Source organism: Scleropages formosus, chromosome 14 (assembly GCF_900964775.1).
Source record: "Scleropages formosus chromosome 14, fSclFor1.1, whole genome shotgun sequence".
Classification (NCBI taxonomy): Eukaryota; Metazoa; Chordata; class Actinopteri; order Osteoglossiformes; family Osteoglossidae; genus Scleropages; species Scleropages formosus.
In genome coordinates this window covers 25,980,870-26,002,162 of record NC_041819.1, presented here as the reverse complement: position 1 = coordinate 26,002,162, position 21,293 = coordinate 25,980,870, and the positions used below count along the sequence as shown (strand labels likewise).

The following is a 21,293-nucleotide window of genomic DNA, read 5'->3' as shown; positions in this document are numbered from 1 at the left end:
AGCCCTCTGTTTTCAAGTGAGAGCCGTCAGAAGGTGGGCGCGTGCTTCCCTCGGCGAGGCTTCGGGAACTTTGAACAGATTTTTCCTTTTAAAAAAAAAAAAAAAAAAAAAAAAAAAAACTGTGTGAAACAGTGTAAAACCAGTTGAGACATGTCGCTATACAGGAACGCGGTGTGGTTCGTCAAGGGGCTGCAGGAGTACACGAGGTGAGTCAGTGAGTGTTTCCACGGCGCGTCCTCTGACTGAGTGAGTGAGTGAGTGAGTGACTGGGAACCGTTCGTTCTGTGGGACTCACCGCACTTTGACTTTCTGTAAAAGTGTTACAGTGTCGCACCTCCTTCAGCACGTGCTCTTAAACCGGTGTAGTCATGCAGACCGCAGTCTCTGCTGTGGAACGATGACACCGAAAGACCGGACCCCCCCCCCCCCGCAGAGCAGGAACACGTGACGTTATTAACACCCAGTTGTTTGCGCTGTAGTTCGCTGACCTCTGACCCCTCCTTTGAGGTGCGCCGATGACAGGAAAAAGAGCTGCGTGCGGGTCACGTGGTCAGGCGTTCACCTCCATTCAGTAAACCTGTCCCGTGCGTTCGGGCCCTTTGTGAACTTGTAATGACGTCACGCTTAAGGCCCAGCGGTGTATGTAATTGTCATCGCGGTGTGTGTGTTGTTTCAAAGGGGCAAAAATAGCAGATGGTCCCCAAGATGCTCCTGTCATTTTGACCACCGGACAGTCAGTTTTTTTTCCTGAGTGAAAGTGCCACTGAACACATTTCGTTGTGCTCTTCGGTACCTGCAAGTGAAGCGCGATGCGTTTACCTGTGGTTGAGTGCCCTCTCCGTGTTGCGCAGGGCCGGGTACGAGGCCGCGGCCAAGCATTTTGTGGCCGGAGATCTGGACGCGAACCTGAGCGGCCGGTCCTTCGTGATCACAGGAGCCAACAGCGGCATCGGGAAGGCAACCGCCTGCGAGGTGGCCGGGAGAGGTGAGGACACGGCATCCAAACCCCCCTGGTGTGCAGATAGCTTGACGTTACAGGCTCACCTCGTCACCTAAGTTACCTGCAAATATTTACCCATACAGTTGGGTAAATTTACTGGAGCAATTGAGGCTATGTACTTTGTTCAAGGGTACTACAGCTGCAAGTGGGATTCGAACCTGCCCCCTTTTGGTTCCAAAGGCAGCAGCCGTAACCACTGCGCTACCAGCAGTTATTGCACAGAAACTCGCGTATCTGCTTTTGAATGGCTTTTAATGGATGGACTGGACCAGATGACGACTAACGCTGCTGACGATTGTAGAATATTTTCTGCGGTCTCTATTGGTCCATCTCTGGGCGCTCCGGCCAAGCGACAGCGCTCTGGTAACAACAAGTGACAGTTACAGGAAAACCCTGCCTCCTAGTGGCCACTCGGCGCTCACACGCTGTTCGGTGTTTCCTGCGCTGTCGCACCGCTGTCTGCAGGGGGCACCGTTCACATGGTGTGCAGGAACAAGGACCGGGCCGAGGCAGCGAGGAAAGACATCGTAGAGCAAACGGGAAATGAGGTCAGTAACACCGCGTAACGGCTGTCGCAGCGGCTGCCCGAACAGCCTGCCGTACCTCCCGCTGTCTGTCCGCAGAATGTCCACGTCCACCTGGTGGACATGTCCAGCCCCAGGCAGGTGTGGGAGTTTGCAGAGAACTTCAAGAAGAACAACAGCTTGCACGTGTTGGTGAGTGAGGATTCGAAACTGCAGTTGCACTGTCCCCAGAGGTCCACAGATTGGTAATTTAATGAGAGCGCCCCCTGTTGGTGTGCTGTGAACACCGCGTTCTCGTCCACCAGGTCAACAACGCCGGGTGCATGGTGAACCAGAGGGAACTGCAGGAGGATGGACTGGAGAAGAACTTTGCCACCAACACGCTGGGTGAGGACCAAAGCCTCTGCAACCATGAGCGGTGTTAAGCCGCACGAGTGCGGAGTTCGAAAGGTTACGGGTTCAAGTCTCACGGACGGACTTGTAGTCTTTGCATCAGTTATACTGACTTTCACTGTTTACTGTTGTTTTTGCCATTTTACAGAGTAGTTTGGGTTCATTCCTCTTGTCGGACAGCCCTGTTTCTACTAGACCGCCCCCTGCGATGTGATCCCACCTGATCCCGCCTGATCCCGCCTGATCCCACGCTCTTCTGTTTCCAGGCACGTTCATCCTGACCACGGCGCTGATCCCGGCACTGAAGAAGTCACATGACCCTCGAGTGGTGAGGAAGTCTTTGGCTGCTTTTTGGGGATATAAATGAATTATTGATGCACAGCAGCCATGGTGTTACCCAACGCGACTAAAGGGCAATTCAGCGCTGTTACGCCACTCCCAGACCATGTCCAGCGTCCTCTTTAGAAGATGTCTGTTAGTGTCTCTGATGCTGCGCTGCAAGAATCTGCATGAACCGCGTGACTCACGTCAAAGGGCTCCTTGTCTCCGGCTGCTCAGTGGAACTGCGTCTGGTCTCTCCCACAGATTACCGTGTCCTCAGGGGGGATGCTGGTTCAGAGGCTGAATGTTGGCGACCTCCAGTTCGAGAAGGGCACCTTCGACGGCACCATGGCTTACGCCCAGAACAAGGTAGAGCGGACAGTGTGGGGTGACTGCAGGGACAGACAAAGGAGATGCAGGTTTCCGGTGGCTGAAGATGGTCACACTGTGCTTTCGTTCCATTTTTCTAAAAATTTCCTCCCTGCCTCCTCCGGATGTCAGCATCTCAGAACCAAGACTGTTCCCCCACAGCTCTGTTGACCCCCAGAGCTGCCAGAACTTTATTTAGCCCCGGAGTTGTTTTTCTGTCCTTGTTAATTTCTGACAAATCTCTACACTGTTCTTTCTAAAAATGCAGACTGTGTAACCAAAAAGAGGGGGGTGGGGTGGGTGAAATTGCAGTTTTCACACATCCCAGTGCAAATAAACTCTGCTTCCAGAGACCATGTGCAGTTTTGGGTGCAGTAGAATGCTGCAAAGCACTGTAAGTATGTGTGTTTTGACCTTTGGCTGTGTGACGCTCTTCTGATAGAGGCAGCAAGTGATCCTCACAGAGCTCTGGGCTGCGGAACACAAAGACATCCACTTTTCCTCCATGCACCCAGGCTGGGCGGACACACCAGGTGTGTTACTGCTCCCGCCTCGCTGTCTGGCACACTTGCTGACTGCCCTACCGTGGTAACCCTGCCCAAGTCGTGACGGTTTCGATCTCTGTGCCCTGCAGCGGTGCGGTCCTCTATGCCCGACTTCCATGCCAGGATGAAGAATAAGCTGCGAAGCGAGGCCCAAGGTGCCGACACCATCGTGTGGCTCGCAGTGTCAGAGGGCGCCGTCAAGCTGCCCAGCGGCCTCTTCTTCCAGGGTGAGGACCGGGTACCGTGTGTGTGTGTGTGTGTGTGTGTGTGTGTGTGGGCTCCAGCTCAGAAATGATCATGTTCAGCTGCTGAATGCTAATATTACCCGCTCACAGTGAGCATGGGGTACAAACACTTCAATGGTGCTAACCCACCCGATTTCCCACAATGCAACAGATCGGAAACCAGTGTCCACCCACCTGCCGTTAGCCTCCACCAGGGCCTCCAAAGCTGAAGAGGAACAGCTGAAGGCAGCGCTGGAGGAGCTTGCCAACCAGTTCCGACCCTGATGTGTCCTTGACCCTCAAGAGTCATGGGTAACGGTCAAGATAGTCCCTCACTGGTCACCCCTACTCTAAAGAACTTACTCCACAAGAGGTTGTTGCTTTTATATATTTTAAATAACTGTTAAAATTGTAAATTAGAGTGAAGATGGCCATAAATGTCCAAATGAGTTTGAGGGCTTTTGTCCATTTCTCTATTTTTTTTAAGCTCAGCTAAATTGAATGTATCTGGGATTCATCAGAGCTTCAGCGCTGCACGAAGAGTACATGACCAATATGGGTATTTCTCTGATCGACCAATTTTTTTAAAAACATGCATTTGTATGTTTGTTCATAGTGTAATAAGTATCTATACATGCATTTTTTTTTTTTTTTTTTTTTTTTGTAGTGATTGTGAAACAGCAGCTGTGGTGCAGAAGAAATAACTGAAAACAGTAAAAGACTTAAAACCTTTATTCCCTTTTTCCTTTTATAATTTTCAACTAATGACAGACACCTGTTCCTATTAACGAGGGGGGGGGAGAGGAATCCCAACTATGTACATTGACAGTGAGGCTGCGGTCAGTTCAGAAAGTTAGTCCATTGGGTTGGTGGGCAACTTGTGGGTGGGGACAACAACGGTTCTACCAAATCACAGCAACCTGACCAGAACAGAGGGGCAGTCCTGCAGCTGAAATACCTGCGGAAACACAGTAAACCACACAAGCTGTCAAAGTTCAGTTTTCTACTCTGAGGTAAGTTCACCCAAACACGTGCTGTTTAAAAGCAAGCGAAGTGGAGTCCTGTTCGCCCCCTGACTCGATATAAGGAGAAAAAAAAAAAAAGAAGAAATCCTGCAATTTTTCTATAGCTCTTCAAACCACACACTTTTGAAAAGTAGTCAATGCCATAAAATCCAGAAACATTTACAAAACATTTTTTTTGCAGCTGGAAATTGAAACAATGCACAAGTACAATTGAGCACTTATGTTTTTTTTTAATACTTACGAAGTGGAATGTTTGTCGTCGTTTCATGCCAGATGTGTCAGACGGACACACAGACACGGTAGCAGCAATGAAACTCAATATTAAGAGATGGCCAAATGGGGTCAGCCGGCTACCCAGGAGCACATGGGGTAGGGGTGGCAAAAGCGACCGTTTTGCAGAGCTGCACGAGCGCCGAACTCACGCCGGAGGTCTCGGGCACAGAGTGGCCCCCGTAGCGCGATGCTCTTCGAAATCGACACGTGAGAAGACGAGTAGGGACTCCAGGTGTTTGTGGTTAGCAGGTCCGATGCAGGGGAACCTGGTTCGTGCCTCCTGAAAGTCACACGGTCTTGTGTTCAGCTGGACTTTCCATCACAGTTTGGCTGAACACCATTTTCCACACAGGCCCAGAGGGAAAGAACATCTGTACTCGTTGCGAAAGGTCTGCGTACCAGCTGCTCCGAAAACACCAGGCCGACCACCATGATAACTCGATCAGTTACCAACATATTAGAATAAACAAACCATCTGTGCCCCAAATAAATATTTTTCATTTAACCATGCAGGATGCTGCCCTTTACAAGCTGCCATTCTTCTGAAATGTTAAAACTTTAGTTACTGGTGTATTTAGAAGTTTAGACCTCCCCGAGGGAGACGATTGGACGTGCTTCAGCAAGCGTGACGAAGAGTCGAGACGTAACGCTCGGGGTCGGCGAACGTGCGGAAACACAGGAGAAACGTACAGACAACATGTGCTGCCATTGCAAGTTAGTGATATTGTAAGTAGCCATGTGACATAGTGTCAAAGTGCATTCTGATTGGGCAAGAGCTGTTGCCTGCTTTCACAATGCATTCTGATTGGCCAAGAGCTGTCGCCAGGTGTCGAAAGTGCACACCGATTGGGTAAGAGTCCATCCGTTATTTACTAACAGTGCTGCCTGATCTTTTCAAGGTCTTCTTTGGTATTCCAGGTATTCCTATATGGTCACAGTGCCCCGCTCACATACTCTCCGCTCACCTTAAGCCACACCGTAGTAACCGAAAACCCGAAAAGTAGCACAGAATAACACGAGCTAGAGTGAAATGTTCTGTCGCATATCGCGTTGGCGCCTTCGAAATGCGACAAAGTGGTGCCACCACCTCACAGCAACTTTTCGGTCAACAATTTCTAAGATGGGGAGTGGTGGCAAAAGAAAGACTTGTACCTCACCCACGCAGGCATCGTCGTCAAACTCGGGCACGTCCCTCACCATGGAAGTCTTTAGTAAAAGGTGAAATATTTGTTCGTTACAAATAGAAACCGCATGTCAGTCAGTGAGGGTCAAGGTTTTCTTGTCACGATTTGGAGCGACACCCCATCCCACTGAGCCGTCTATCACGGGGGGTAAGTACCTTGATGACGGTGCCCTGTGCCGCCCCCCCCATGTGAAGACAACGCGATCAGGGTTGTCTATGCGCACATGTGAGGTGAGGAGGAGTTGCCAAAAGAGCAGGTCTTCTGAAGCTGCAGCCATGTTTGTGGAACGTGCCGGAGTACACGATACACACAAGCGACGCGACATCCAACTAACTACCCACGAGGTGCCGACACGCATCTATCCCTCTGACACGCTAAAAAAAAAAAAACACCGTCGATCCCATCACAAATAAATACAAAAAGCTACCACCAAACAGAAGGGGAAGTTCCAATGCCATTGTACCCTATCTAAAGTGTAAATCACTGTGCAACTGAGAGCATGCAATTTGCCGTGTGCATACAAATCATGCTGGGAACTGAACTCGGCTGAGAAACAGTGTAAAACGGTGTAACATCACAAGGTTAAAAACTCACAGTTGTGCATCTTGAACCGTTTTTTGGACTTTTTTTAAGCTCCTTAAGCGTCTCCATTCTCAGAATTCACAGCATCGATTTGTTGTGAATCCGTCCAGCAACGTAGCACTTATTTCACTACCTCGTTCGAACCATGGTGACATAAACCCAGAAAGTTCACCACATTTGCCAGTCCTGTTTTTAAGTGAGAAATGCAATCAGGCCTCCTAACCATTTCCTTTAGGATGCCTTGGCTATATTACAGCTACAGTAAGTTGCAAAAAAAAACTCCCTGATGAAGAAATGCACATTGATGCGGAATACAGCTGTAGAAGTCACTGAAAATCATCCTGATGCCATTATAAGTTACAAGAAATTAGTCTTAAAACCAAACACCTCCATGGCGTGGATTTAAAAAGCCGTATGAAACATGAGCACATGATCGACCGAAGGACATTTAAAGTGCAAGCACCGAGACGTGGGTTCTTTTTTTTTCTCTTTTCTGTTAATCATGCCTTTCCTTGAAGAACCAGACTGCAGATCCGTTCCTGCAACACTTCAACGTCAGAACAACGTCAGAACAACGTCAAAGCGGGGTCCAGGGGTCCAGCCTTGTGGTGCCTCAGCCTGATCTTCTACCTTGAAGTTGGTTCCAAGCTGTGCCAGATGTTTCCACAGAGGGGATTTTGGGAAGATGTCCGTCTTTTGGGTCGGGGCCCTAGGTGGGCCCAGAAGGACCGCTCCTCGTCTCTCTCTGATTTACCAGATGCTTTTTGGGGCTCTTTCAGCACATCCACCACCACTGCTGTCCAGGTTTATGGGACTGTCCTGCTTTCAGGTGTTTCCTAATGAGGAAGGCACAACCAGGTCAAAATCAAACTGGACCCGTCCCGCTTTTCCTGGACTGTTCACCTGCCAACGGAAACAGCACGACTCTCCAACCCCAGTGGATGGAGACTGGAAAGGAAATGGGCACCAATCCTTTTCAGGACAGGGGTTCAAATGGGACACAAAAGAATGAAAGGGTCAAAAGCTGTGCGTGGTCTGTGGATGTCATGACGACATGTTGTTCTGATGTTGTTCTGACGTTCAGACTTTAAGGTTGTTCTTCTTCCAGCTGTTGGTTTTTTGTATTCAGGATGCCACCAGATGATACATTGAGTTTGGGATGTGGTCCAGAACATGCAGGTCTGTGAACAGAACGGTTCAGGAGACCACAGGAGTCATGTCCCACAGCTGTGAAATCACAAACACACACAATATTTTGATTACTGATACATCTCACATTTCATACTGTACACACATTAGGAAAAAATACACTACCGGGAACATTGGTCCTTAATCTGCAACAGCAAGTATGTGTGTGTGCGCGTGTGTGTGTTTGTGCAGGTACGCACCATGTCATGACCTCTCACCTTGATGACCTTGTCAACCCCAGAAGTAAGCAGCCAGCCACGTGTGGGTTCATAGTGCATGTACACGATGCCATGCTTGCTGTCATGGAAGGTGGCTGTTGGAGCCCGGCTGCAGCGTGGAGACGAGAGGGGGTGAGATCGCCATGGCAACAAACCATGGGAGGATGGTGGATTTGTTTGAGGAGGGTGTCTCAGAGACCTGCATGCAATCCTCCTGCCATGCAAGGGGTGCTAATGCCCGTGAATTTGTAGCAGCAATTTTTATGAGCTGGACTCACTCTTCGTCGGTGATGGACTCGTAGCAGCTGTCACACACTCGCACCTCGAACTCGAAGCCCATGAGGGGGATGGTGGAGCGTCGCGACGAGCACTTCCCACACACGGCCTGGCCACACTTCCTGCAGTGGTGCTGGGTGGAGGGGGGGGGTTGATCCAGGGGAAGTAGTTCAGTAGGAAGTTGGAAGAACAGTCAGGTAAAGTGAACTTTTTAACATGGACTGTTCTACAAGTCGTGTGTTGAGGCTCCGGTAAACATTTTTGCTAGGAAAGCCCTTACAGGGGCTCTAGTGCCCCCTTGTGGAAGGTGTTCAAGCTACAACAGACTACAGCCACTGCAATACCTGGAAAGGAAACGCAGAGGAATCATGGGACCACAATTATGGGCCCCCTGTGACCTCTGACCTGGAGCATTGGCACCATTCCCAACCAATGGAATTAGCGGAAGGGCATTTCCCCACAGGTAAGTGTACACTAACGTATATAAATATAGAACAGTAAATATATAAAATGACCGGTGTCTATCTCAACACATGTAACATTTGGACAGTGATATATTCTTACAGAACCAATTAGTAGTTTCAGTACAAATCAGTTTTTATATAATTATTTGCACCCATCCCATAAACTGATATAATAACTCTTCAGTCACATGTAGAATTCCTTAATCGCAGTATTTTCTGTTACACTACAAAACCAAAGCAAAATGGAACATGAATACAGCAGAGTTTTTGTTATTTTCTGGTGAAGCTTAAATCAGGAATTTATAAATAGCTGAGAAAAAGCTGATGGATGTTTTACCCTGTGTACTCTGCCTGAACCAGGTCTCGTCTTTGGAATGCAAAGCATATTCAAATCTGTCTCTGGCTCCCAAGGCTCTGGAGGAGAGCAGGGCTCGCAAAGACCAGAGGATAATGAACGCCGGGCGGCACGACAGCACATCGCCGGCCAGAAACCCTGCGACCTCTGGATCTTCCCAATCTGCTCAAGTTCTTTGCATTCTGGAAGCCCTCAGACCGCGGTCAAGTCTGCGATGGACAGCGGTTTGAATTCACCCACATACTGTCACCAACGCTAGTCCCCAGTTTCACAGCCCACTCCGAAATTCTTCTTCTCACTGGTCAAAACGCCCCTGAAATTATTGCCAGCCATTTCAATTGTTCTGCTTCTCACTGCCGTGGAGTAAAAGAAATGTCAAGAAAAATATGCTTATTACTGTCCAGTCCAACGCGACTTGCGTGGCTCGGCCTTGTGCAGCTTTTTTGTTCTTAGGTTCTTCTCTGAAAATTATTTTGGGAGAACGCTTGGTGTTATCGGAACCGATGAGCTTCCTGTCACCAGTCCAGTTTAACCCTTCACTGCTCTCTCTGCTGACCTTGATTATTGTCTCATCCGCTTCATAATCGCTTGAGAGTAACACCCGACCGAGTAGCACTTGTCTCTGCTTCTCCCAGCACCATGAAGCCATAATCAGATCCTGCAGATATGTCCTCTGTAATATCCCTCTTTATTTTCCAGTGTGCTCTACAGAGTTCCAGGTCCAGCCCATGATGATACCCATCCAAATGACTGCAACTCTCTCCTGTCTGGTCTTCCTGCCCTCGCCATCAAGCCCCTACAGCTCACCCAGAATGCTGCTTCATAGGTTGTGTTTGACCTCGTAAAGCGTTCCCATGAGTCTTCCCTCCTCGGTTCTCTCTGGTAGCTTCCTGTGTTTGCCTCTATCAAGTACAACACTCTTAGGAACTACTACAACCAAACGATCTCCACTGCAAAACTTACAAAACTTCATCGCTCCCTACAGCCAAGAAAGAGCGCTGTGCTCCTCTACTTCGAGCCACCAGCTTGTCCTACTAATGAGGGGCCCAATATGGAAAGTCCACTGGTTCAGTCTTCATCTGAGAAGTGGTGGGACTAACTCCCCCTGTCCCTCAGAGCTGCTGAATCCCCGCCAGAATTTTAAAAAGGTCTCAAAGCCCACATGTTTCAGACCCATTTCTTTCTCAGTGTTATCTTTGGAGCACATGACTGCGGGGATGACGTTTTCCGCAAGGGTGGAGTAGCACAGGTCCTACCTGTCTTAGGCCGATCTTCTTGCTGTCCCACATCTGTTTGAAGTTCCAAAAGAAGGGCTGTTCGCACTTCTGGCAGGAATCACTGTCCAGCCACTCAGGGGTCTGGGGAAGGTCAAAGGGTTAAGGGTCACAGGTTAAGGAAACAGAAGGCTAATGAGCTGAAAGGAACTGTGTCGTCTCAAAGGGACGGGGGGTCCAGGAGAAGCCATTCTGACACGTTAAACATAAGTGTTCGGTGAAACCTGATTCTCGCTCCCAGTCCATTTACCTCCGCTCTTCTTCCCCTGCTGTCCACACTAAACCATGGCATGTTTTCACCCCGTGACTCACGTCACAGGACAAGCTGAGCAAGCATCCCGTGGCTGAAATGATGAGCACTTCCTGTAGATGCGATGCCCTGAACAGCGACCGTTTTCTGTCACCATGACGAAATTTGCGTTCTGCGTTTCCTCAAAGATACAAGGAAGCTGCTCAGCCAAAAGGGTTCTGAGCAGCTTCCTTCCTCTGCTGTGGATGTCAAGGTCTCTCAGAGCACTTGTGTCACGTGTCACCTCTTGTCAGATCTAAGAAGGAGACTGAGAAATACTGGCTGCCGCCTAAATTCCGTCTCGACCAGGGGATGGGGTGCAGCGAGATGGGATACCGCACAACTCCGCTGGAACGCGTTTCACGGTGAGAACGAAACGGGAGGCTGGGGGGCGAGTGGGGGGAAACCGGGCATGTTTGTGGCCTCACTCGAAGCGCATTCTACCTGGGTGTTGGAGTGGGTGGGGCTTTGGAAATACATCTTAAAGCATGTTCTTTTCACCAATGGACTCCCACTGACTTGTACAGTAAAAAAGACCCAGTCAGTCAGTCGGGGACAAAAGACAGGAAGTCCACCCCAAATACAGGAAGTCACTGTGAGCCACATTCTCTGATAGCCCAAATAGGGGACTGGAAGGCAGAGATGCTAAACTGTGTAAAGGGGGCAGGGCTTCAGTGCCATTGCCTGCGGGTGAATTCTCACCTCCTGCCGTCTGACGTCCATGTTCCAGATGACGATGCCTCCGTCCGAGCTGCAGGAGATGAGCTGCCGAGTGTGTGGGGCGTAGCACAGGCCCTGTACTTTCTCACTGCATGTGCGCAAAACACACACACACACACACACACACACACACACACACACACACACACACACACGCACACCATTAAAAATGCTATCTGCAACCCTACCACTCTTCACCGCATACACACGGCCTGGCTCTTCACCCTCCTCATGGCAACCACTAAAACAAAACCTTGAAACAAGGGGACAAAGAGCCCCTTTACCGAGTGGGACCTGACGCCACTCCACCCTACCCCCACATAACATCACAGGTCTGACGGACTGGACGTGTGCAAAAACTTGGCTGCTGTGATGGACGAGGTGAGGTCGACTTTCTACCTCTACTTTAACTTGTCGATAGAAGCTATCAAGCAGAAGCCCCTCCCATTAGCCCACCCCCATTGCCGTACTTGTGCCCCTGCAACTCGATGGCGGTCCCCTTGCGGCCACCAATGTCCCACATGATGATGGAATGATCTGAGCTTCCGGAAAACAGGACACGCTGGACAGGGTCCCAGCAGAGCGCTGTCACATTGCCTAGAGACAAATGACAACAAACAACAACTTCACTACATTTACATTTATGTGACGCTTCTCTCCAAAGTCATGTAAAATGATTTACCCATTTACATAGCAGGGTAATTTCTACTGTATCAATTCAGGGCACTATAGCAGGAGTGGGACTTGAACCTGGGTCTGCTGAGTCCAAAGGAGAAAGCTCTAACCAGTATGCCACCTGTTGCCCAGCAGGTGATCTGGATAATTATAATTCACCAATCATACTGTCATATGTCAGCTTTGGCTAAACTGCGTTCCAGTGACCACAAAATACCACGTAAATGTGGTGTCTGGCACGCCGTACGTCTGTGTTTGCTGGATCGTGTCAGATTTCTCTGTGTTTAGCGTCTCGCTTCTCACAGACTATGACACAGAGCATCACACAGCTGAGCAGCAGCGAGGGACACCATCGAGCATACACATAAGGCCACGCTCTCCGCTTCCGCTCGTACCCGTGTGTCCTTTGAAGGTCGTAACGAGGCTGCAGTCGTCCTGCTCCAATTTCAGAATGGTCACCTGACCCGAGTGGTCACCCACGAAGGCGTGTCGCGTCTCCACGTCGAACCTGATCAGCCGGCTCATTAAGGAAAGACTGCTCGGGGTCAAAGGTCACCGGCGCTACGGACACGCCGAGGGCATTTTTATGACAGTCACATGACGATCTGGATGATACTCTGCGATAAGACACGGCGCGGGAAGACGGTCACGGCGATGAGGCTCACCAAAATCGCGTACTTGGCTCCCTTCGCGCTCGGTGCTCCGAACACCATCATCTCAGAGCACGAAAAACTGAGAGCGCAGCGCGGAACTCAACCAGCAATACAGCTCCCAGGGTGGCGCGGCCCGGATTTCCAAACGCATGTGCCGATGACTGGCTGCGCTCCCACACAGAAAGAGCGGTTTGTGAGGCAGCGGGAAAAGTGGAGCACCCAATGACCGAAAGCTCCCCGGAAGCGCCATTACACCCTTATAACTACATCCGACTCCTGTATAATAATCACGCACACATGGGTTAGCACATGGGTGTTTAGGAGTAGACGGAAGGTGAGTTTGCACAAGTTTGCTTGTCTGCCCACATTCATTATTGTTGTTTGTGTGTCTGAGAGAGCCCCCTCGGGTAGGATACTGCAGCCCAGAGACCCAGGCGGTGGTCCGGTAGCTGCCCAGCCGCTGGCCGCTCTCGGAGCAGTGCCAGGTGAAGGTCTTGTCCTGACCCGTGCTGAGGACCCACTCCATCTCGAGGACAAAGAGGACCACCGTCACCCTACCCTGGTGAGCTTAGAAACGGAAGCAGACACACACACACACTGCGTTACCTCCATTATGCAGCAACATGAAATTTAAACAGCTATGAAAAACCCCTTCAGATGAGCTCTGAATCCACGATAAATCCAGCACCAACCCCACATTTGGCCAGAAATTCCACAAACTCTGCATTAATCGAGAGCTTGATCACTAAAGGTTTACAGGGGATGTGCGAGTGACAACCCAACTCGAATATTGAGCTGGATCCCAAATGAAGGATCTTAAGATTTCAAACGCAAACACAGTTGACCCTCCCCCATCGCGGCTTCGATTTTTCGCGGGTCGGCAACAAACAATTAAATGGGAATTTTTTGGGAGCTTTGCGGCCATGTGCTAGAAACCGTGTAACACTGCAGACGAAAAGTAAAGAAAACGTAAAAAAAACTTTAGTACATCATAAATGCATAAAATATATGTATCATATTAATGTGTTTTATCGTTTAATGCCATAAAAATACACAATTTTTTTAAAGTTAAATTTTGCAAAAAAAAAAAAAAAAGAAATCGTAGATATCCACGCTTCGGAATGCCAAAATGGCAAACGGAAGCCTCCCTCAAAACGGAAGTTCATTTCGTCTCAGCGACACGTGCACAACATCGCTCGCCAACAAGAAAGCTTTGCTCGCCTAGCGGGGCTGAAAATTTTATGCGGTTTTTCCACATTGCGGGGGGGGTGAGCCCATAACCCTCGCGATGTGGGAGGGTTAACTGTACAGGAGTTTGAGAAGGAGCCAGAATGGAGCAAACAGGCAGGAGGAAAGAACCAAGATGGCGGATCAAACTATTGAAGAAGAGCCAAAATGGAGGATTAAGGGTTTCAAGCATCAAAGGGCCGGAGCCAAGATGGCGGACACCGACAGTGTCGGGTGCGGGTTCAGCCCAGGTGTGCGGTGTTCACCCGACTCTGGGCCGCCAGGCTGGAAACATCATCCCGCTGAAGTTGTGTGTGTGAGGTGTGTGTCTTACCCTGGTACGTGGCAGCAGGGGTCATCTTGTTGTAGTCCTCAGACAAGATGAAGTCCTGAGTTTGGAGGACAAACGACACACTCTGTTCAGCAAAAATCACGACGATCAAATGCGGGCTGAAATAAACAAGCGTTTTATTATCCTAAACAGAAAATGTCTCACTAAAAAAAAAAATCGGACGTCAATACACTCCTCGTCTGTTCGTAACTCGTTTGCTTCGTCACTGCAAGCCACAATCAATAAAATGTTAACAATGCAGGCATTCCTTGATTTATCAACTGGATTGGTTCTGTAACAATCCAGCACATAGCCGTGATAAACACTAGGTAAGAATTACTATTATTATTATTAATTTTCTGAACTTTGGGCTCAATTAAAATTAGAAAAAAAAACTTTAAATGACGGAAAATCTAAATACTTCAACTCCATAAACTCCTAAGAATTGTCAGCTGTTGACTCGTTCACCCCTCAAACATGTGCAATGTTCCTTAACACAAGACAGGAGCTGTAAATGCCATGGAAGTGAGTTGAATTACGGTGCCCCAGCGCTCCTTTTCTGTTCGGCTGCTCTTTACTGCCATCTATTGGCTCGGAGGGTAAATGCAGTTTGTATCTGCTCCTCAACAAACAGAAATTGTAGAAAATATATGAAGTAAAATTTAAATTAAAAATAAACTTGTGAATGTTTCACATGTTTGAAAATGTTTATCTCTACTGTCATTAATACGAGTCTGCACATTTCTTCAGTCACAGGGACAGAATATATGTATTAAGTCTCAAGTCAATTTCTCGAACTGCTGACACCGGGTTTGATTAGTTATTGCCGTTTACGGAACGCTAATCAATCATAAAAATTTCTTAATTACACTAATTCATACCAGCCCCATTTAAAAATTTCAACAAGCTCAAAAATGACATTTTAAACATAAAATACTGAATCGTGTTTCTTCACACAACAATGGGGTGCGACACACACTCACACACAGGACAGTGTACGGACTACACACTCCGATGAGCCTTTGATAGTCCACATCTGTAAACTGTACAGCGAGCAAAGTGGAAACTGTGTGTGGCAGATTAACAGAGGAAAATGTGTCACTTGAGAAGACGTGCCATATGCATAGAGGTGGCACTTCCTGCGATAAAGCGGCTTTCCAAAAACATTTCTGCACTCTGGTTAAACCCAACATGGTGAACCCATCACTTGGTTGACCATGCAGAAGAGTGTCTGAGGGGAATCCCTGCAGGGCGTCAGCCTCTCAAGTGGAGAAAGAGAAGCGCAACGGGGGGAGTGCAGTGACGGACTCTCTGAGGTCGAGTCTCGATCACAGGGCTGTGTGGCCACCGGCATGGATGATGCTCGCAGCCCTGGGGTTGCAGGGTATTGATTTTGAAGGCAAGAACTGATCTGGAATCAACGGGCAACTACAAGCAGGACTTCAGTGACCACAGACAACACAGCGCTCATGTCTTGGGTACGTGGTTTTATTTTCAGTCATGCTTTAATGGTCTTATGAATTTTTTCAAAATATCTGCTCTATGGATTCAAGCAAAACAAAAAGGCATGTTACATTTATTCATTTAACTGAAGCTTTTTTCCAAAGTGACTTACAGTGTTAAGGTTACAATTATTTACCCATTTATACAGCTGGGTAATTTTTCACTGGAGTATTTTAGGGCGAGTACCTCACTCAAGGGGTTACTACAGCCGGAGGTGGGAATCGAACCTGTGTCCTTTGACTTCAGTGGCTGTAGCTCTGACCAATACGCAACCAGCTGTCCCCATATCATCTGTATGAGCAGCATATCTGATGAGCCCGCTTTTGATGTAGCCGTTCCCGACCGTAAGAGAACACCTTGTAGCCAAAGCAAATATTATCACTGCACCTAATACCATATTGCCCCCACCCTCACGTGCTGTTAATCCCCAGAAATATGTTGTTCAACACTTTATAGTCTTGCCCCTAATTATGAACCAGGAACGAAACACTCGTCCCAGCTGAACTGACGCGGGCCTTGGGTTGGAGAGCACTCACCGAGACGGTCCCGTTGTCCATGCCCACCGAGAGCCTCCTCGTCTCGGGGTTGAAGTACATGCAGGAGCAAGGAGCTACGAGGAGGAGGAGGAAACAATCGGGAAAAGTACAGATGCAGTACATGCTGCGTGCAGCGTGCTCGGCTCCCTCCCCCATTCGTGACAATGCGCCTGCGATTGCGCAATTCGGGCAGCGAAGGGTTAACGTCCGTTTTCCGGGAAAATGAAACAAGAACGCGAACTGTGAACTCAGTTATTCGGAACACATGCTGGAAATGATAGGGAAGGGCATCCTGAACGCAACCGGTCAGCAAATTATCAACATTCAGTCCCGAGACAGGCAGCCCTTGCCAAAAGCAGAATGAATATCTACATCTGTCCAGCGAAGACACTCTGAATTAGGCGTAAACGTCCTTTTTCGGGTGCACGCAGTCATGGATCCTCACTCACCTGGCATGGTGTGGTAGACGCTTGGCCAGTACTGGCCGCTGTCCCTCTTCAGCCATATCCGCACGGTTCTGTAGAAAAACAAACAAAATATAAACACCTTGACTCGCAGCACCTGTGGTCTCTACTGCCACACTCCATCTAGGAGGCACTTGAAGGAAACATCTCACAAAGTGCCTTCACCCAGCAGGAAACGCCAACAGCAGGGGCCTCGAGATCAGATCCTTGTCACGAGCAGAAGGTTGCTGGTTCTAGTCCCAGAAATCAAAGTGCAGTTTTAACGCCGCGTTTCTTCATTTCCATGCTAAACAATAAAGACAAGCGACGCTCTCCGAACCTAAAAATCGTCTAATGCCCCCCAACTTTTTCAAGTCAAGAGCTGGATTCCTGAACACGACCTTCCATGACCCCCAGTGATCTCAGCTCACAAATTTGTATTTCATAAACTTGATATTTATGCCAAAGTCAAGCCAGCCTTTCTGTCCAGCCAGGCCAGGGTGCTTGGTTGGTGTGCGGTTTTACAGTGTTTTACCTGGGCTCTGCTGCACATGATGGGCACCGAGAGCCCGACAATCATCATGTGTCAGAAGCAGGTGGTGTCGCTCCGGACGTCATCATCAGCGTTCGAGCGCGTGCGGCCGGTTTCAGAAAAGCATCAACAACTGAATAATAACGTCATCATATAATGATAACAACGATACATTATTAATTTATTATTGTCTATTACGAATCATGGATGGATCAGCAGGAGGAGTAAAATCGTGTCACGTCTCTCAGCGCGGCAGAGGGTCTCGTGCGCGCGCAAATCTGTAACCGCTCCACCGGGACTGAGGCGTCTCTCACACTCACTCACACTCACGGTCACGGTCGAGAACGCGCGCACTCCGCTCCTCCAAGCGCGCCTTCACTTGTTCTTGTTGTTGTTTACGGCGACAGGATCGAGGAGGTCGCGCAACGAGGGCGCCGACGCGCAGACGCACGCACGGCAGCCCCACCTCACGGCTCACCTGTCCTCAGAGACGCTGATGACCCCGTCCTCCTTGGGGATGATCACCGCCGTGTTCACCACGTCCTGGGACGCCTCGATCTTGCTGAGCAGCACGGGTTTGCGCGCCTGCGGTTTGGGGTGAACTTCAGCCGCCATTGGGGGTGCAGTCGTGCGTCGGGTCGCATTCCAGCCCCGCGCGGCGCGGCGCGTCGCCTCCTGCTGTTGTGCTGCGCTGTGCTGTGCTGTGTTGTGTTGTGTTGTGTTTGCGGGATGACAGGCGGCGATGCTGCGGGTCAGCTGACGCGGCGCGTGCTAACCCCCCTCCTCGTTCGCACGTCACGGCCTCTCGGGCACTGCGGCTGCGCTTCGCGTTGTACCGACGCGCGCCGCATTTTGTTACGCTGCATCTCGCACGCCGTTACAATGTGTCCGGGGCCGGTTATGTTTCCCCACCGGCTCATTCCAGCGGCTGTGCGGCAGTAGTTCAGACGGAAACTAAAGCGCCCCACATGATTATTACCAGGAACGTGCCAGCGCAGTTACTGCGCAAATGTGATCGTGCATTCGTCGGGCTTTGCCTAGGGGATCGCACCGAGGGAAATTCGGTTAGCAAAGGTGTGCCATGTTTCTAATTATTTGTTAATAGAACCCGAGAGTTTTGGATGACAGCCGAATTGTGGAGCACCAGGATTTTGCATGCGCTGCGCAGGTCCATGATATAGTTTTAGGATGGGTCAGTGCCCCTTGCCGTAGCCCAGCGAGAAAGCGTAGCGCTGAGTGGTGTGCGCTTGCGCATGCGCAGTGGCTCCACTGTACGAGCCTTCTCCGTAACGCAGAGCTGAGGCGGCCTTCGCTCTAAATATGTTTTTAATTAAACTTAACCTCCTTATTTACACTTACGCATTTGGCGTTATAAAACACTGAGCTTTTACAGCTCTTGGAATCTGTGGCAAGGGTTCCGTTAGGCGTATACGTTTGCACAAAGACGGGTGCTGAAGTGAATGTCTTTTTTTCTGGACTGATTCAAAATTATTTCAGTAATAATATGTTTATTCATTCACAACATATTTCAGTTACCTGGCTGTTATAAGCATCCCAACAACGCCACTGGAATGCGTAATATTATTAAACCACGTTGAGAGATTTGTTTGAAAAAGGAATGATAATGCCATCAATGACAATATCTGTCATATTGTTGTTATATCTATCTCCATTTTTTTGCAGTCAAAAGGGATTGAGCAGAAGTTGTGATTTAATTAGTGATATAGTCTAGAACGCATTAGCGCGTGCGTGTTTGCAAGTATGTTGCTTTTTCCGGTGCTGTTAATTTGTCATTATTCATGTAATAATACTGAAAAATGTTATTTTGAAAACCTCCCTGTTAGTGCCACCTGTACAATGAATGCTGATTTGTTAGAATGTGACATTTGCCCTCCGCTGAGCTGTTTGAACTGCGCTTGTAAGGCCGCCGGCCCCCCTGTGACTCAGCGGCCGTGCGCTCCAACAACGGGACGCGCTCGGAAACACTGGAAAGGCAAACCTTGCACTTGTCTTTTTAGACGGCCGTTCGGGATCCTGCTGATGTCACTCGGCGCGAATAATGGGCCGAGGTCACGGGAGGTCAGAGTACGGGTCCACAGCGGCGGAGCGGTGTCGTACTGTGAGCCAGTGCTGGGTGCTTCCTGGACGCTCGGGGGTGGGGGCGCAGCCAGGTCCGCGGACTCCCACAAATGACGATCGGAGCTCTTTTTCCGTATCAGATATAAGGCCCTGAATGCTATGCCTTTGTTCCCTTTTCAGCATATAAAACACAATGTAACAAGGACACAAAGCAAAAGTAACTCCCATCAAGTCCCATTTTACATTGTATATTAATGCCAAAACTGCTGCCCAGGAGCATCTGGCCACATCTGGTGCCAGTAGCCACAGCGATTGGTTGGAAACCAGATCCAGAAATTGCTTGGATCGTGTAATCGAACATGAAAGCAGTCCTGGGTTTCAAACCAGTTTATTGCATTGTTTCTGAACCATATTTAGTGACGGCTCTGCCATTATGGGGCAGAAGGAAAGAAGGAAATATGCAATATAATAATCCAGACAGGTGTCTCAGAAGAGACTTTAGTCCTCAGAAATGTATGCAGCCTCATAAATGTAGTGAGCCGGTTAAGTGTCCGGCTGCAGTGTCTTCACCCCGAAACCTCCTGGGGAGGTGGGCAGTTCCTTAGCCGCCCTTCTCGCTGCAGCTCCATACAACAGAGCGGCCAGTGATGCTGAGCGTTTCACGTACACGGGCGCACACATGCACCCCCCCGGACCTCTGAACTGTGTTCTCAGCCTGGTTTCCACTTGGACTGATGTAAAAGCGATAGAATAAACACAACGCTAGCACAAAGTGCCGGGGTTCTACAGTGTAGTGAATGCGCTCGTATCAACCGTGGTGTTTGAAATGAGCAGTTCCTGCATGAGGATAAACATAATTTATCCTCACCAGGTGTACACAATAGTTTTACAACCAGCCCAGATATGCCCAGGCCAGATTTGGACACCCCTAGTCATGTTTTGCTTTACAGTGAAGCCTTTCCTTGTGATATTTACACAAATTCTTTGTTTCCCTTTTATCAGCATCAATAATGCATCCAAGGTAACTAGGTAACCGGTAAACACATTGTGAACACAAGTCTTTTCAGTGAGACTGTAAAGTTGTGTTTTCAACCTCCAAAATGAAACACTATTAAACTACCTATCAAATAACCATTAAATTACTCATAAACCTGTGCATTTATGCCTTCTGAAATATTATAGTAAATAAGAAAATATGACATCTCCCGAGGAATTTTTTCTACTTGCGGAGATTAAAAAAAGATTTAACTGGAAGAACCCAGTAGCTGTGACGTTAAAACACATAAGAGCTTTCTTCTGTGCGCTTAAGTGTATGCAAAAAAACGAGTGTGGGGAAGACAGGGAGAAACAAATGAAGGTAATATAACTTTAGAGAGACTATGACAGGTGACATAAACCAGCTTTATTGTGTTTCATAATGTGTGAAAGACAGAGAGAAGCCAGCTGGGCAAAATAGGCTGGGAGGTGAAACTATCCATCTTTTATTTTTTGATAAAAAAAAAAAAATCAGGATAATATAATTTATGTGGCAAAAGGTGTTCATTTCTTTAATAGATAGAAATGTCAGATTGAAGGCAGTAAAAGTGTGATTGACGGGGGTCGGGGTGGGGGGGTGGAGCAGGTACAGCGGCTGCAGATCATCTCATCTAACAGGCTACAAATTTAAATTTTGACTGGGATACGACTTCTCATGTAAGTACAAAAGGCGACGTTATAAACGAGGCCTGTATGGGCTGTTCTCGCACGGCATGACGCATCTCCACGCATGGCACCGCTGGAGTTACCTGTGGCAGGTAAACAATGCCGTGCTGCCGGCATATCACACGTCACGGGTTTTGCATTTACGTGGAGGAACAACAACAGAATGTGGAAACGCAAGACAATACGGGCAGCACAGCGCTGTCTCAGAGCTTATGGGTGGTGCGAGAGGACATGGGTTCGATTTTCACTCAGTCTGTGTGGAGTTTGCATGTTATCTGGGTGCTCTGGTTTCCTCCCACGCTCCAAAGACATGCTGTTGAGGTTCACCCATAGTGTGTGAGTGACAGAGTGTGTTCTACTGATGTATAGATGAGTGACCCAGTGTAAGT

The 21,293-nt window shown here is 48.7% G+C and overlaps 2 protein-coding genes across 6 annotated transcripts; one reads left to right on the top strand and one right to left on the bottom strand.

Annotated features, from left to right (window-relative positions):
- Positions 1-4,014, top strand: dhrs12 (dehydrogenase/reductase (SDR family) member 12). Its single transcript, XM_018739868.2, has 10 exons — positions 1-206; positions 852-985; positions 1,466-1,548; positions 1,624-1,716; positions 1,830-1,911; positions 2,184-2,245; positions 2,503-2,607; positions 3,050-3,140; positions 3,242-3,379; positions 3,549-4,014. Exons 1-10 carry the CDS (start codon positions 151-153, stop codon positions 3,659-3,661), a joined length of 957 nt encoding a protein of 318 aa, XP_018595384.2. The 5' UTR covers positions 1-150; the 3' UTR covers positions 3,662-4,014.
- A 104-nt stretch (positions 4,015-4,118) lies between these two features.
- Positions 4,119-21,179, bottom strand: wdfy2 (WD repeat and FYVE domain containing 2). Of its 5 annotated transcripts, XM_018739903.2 has the most exons (12): positions 17,603-21,177; positions 16,599-16,666; positions 16,150-16,223; positions 14,114-14,168; positions 12,969-13,119; positions 12,295-12,407; positions 11,695-11,821; positions 11,207-11,312; positions 10,198-10,299; positions 8,125-8,255; positions 7,847-7,955; positions 6,144-7,667 (listed from the first exon to the last, which is right to left on the bottom strand). In XM_018739903.2, exons 1-12 carry the CDS (start codon positions 17,737-17,739, stop codon positions 7,638-7,640), a joined length of 1,203 nt encoding a protein of 400 aa, XP_018595419.1. In that variant the 5' UTR covers positions 17,740-21,177; the 3' UTR covers positions 6,144-7,637. The 5 variants fall into 5 exon arrangements, with proteins under 5 accessions (XP_018595423.1, XP_018595419.1, XP_018595418.1 ...); XM_018739902.2 differs by lacking the exon at positions 6,144-7,667 and having other exon boundaries at positions 7,683-7,955; positions 17,603-21,179; XM_018739905.1 differs by lacking the exons at positions 6,144-7,667; positions 17,603-21,177 and adding an exon at positions 17,449-17,462 and having other exon boundaries at positions 7,683-7,955.
- Between the last annotated feature and the right edge of the window lie 114 nt (positions 21,180-21,293).

Bases quoted from the DNA above. Each gene is read 5' to 3' on its own strand.
- dhrs12 (XM_018739868.2), top strand. From the start codon at position 151: ATGTCGCTATACAGGAACGCGGTGTGGTTCGTCAAGGGGCTGCAGGAG. The intron at 2,246-2,502 runs GTGAGGAAGTCT...TCTCTCCCACAG, and splicing joins AGTCACATGACCCTCGAGTG to ATTACCGTGTCCTCAGGGGG. The intron at 2,608-3,049 runs GTAGAGCGGACA...CTCTTCTGATAG, and splicing joins TGGCTTACGCCCAGAACAAG to AGGCAGCAAGTGATCCTCAC.
- wdfy2 (XM_018739902.2), bottom strand. From the start codon at position 17,739: ATGGCGGCTGAAGTTCACCCCAAACCGCAGGCGCGCAAACCCGTGCTG. The intron at 16,667-17,602 runs GTGAGCCGTGAG...GTTTTTCTACAG, and splicing joins ATCAGCGTCTCTGAGGACAG to AACCGTGCGGATATGGCTGA. The intron at 8,256-10,197 runs GTAGGACCTGTG...CCCTCCACCCAG, and splicing joins AGAAGATCGGCCTAAGACAG to CACCACTGCAGGAAGTGTGG.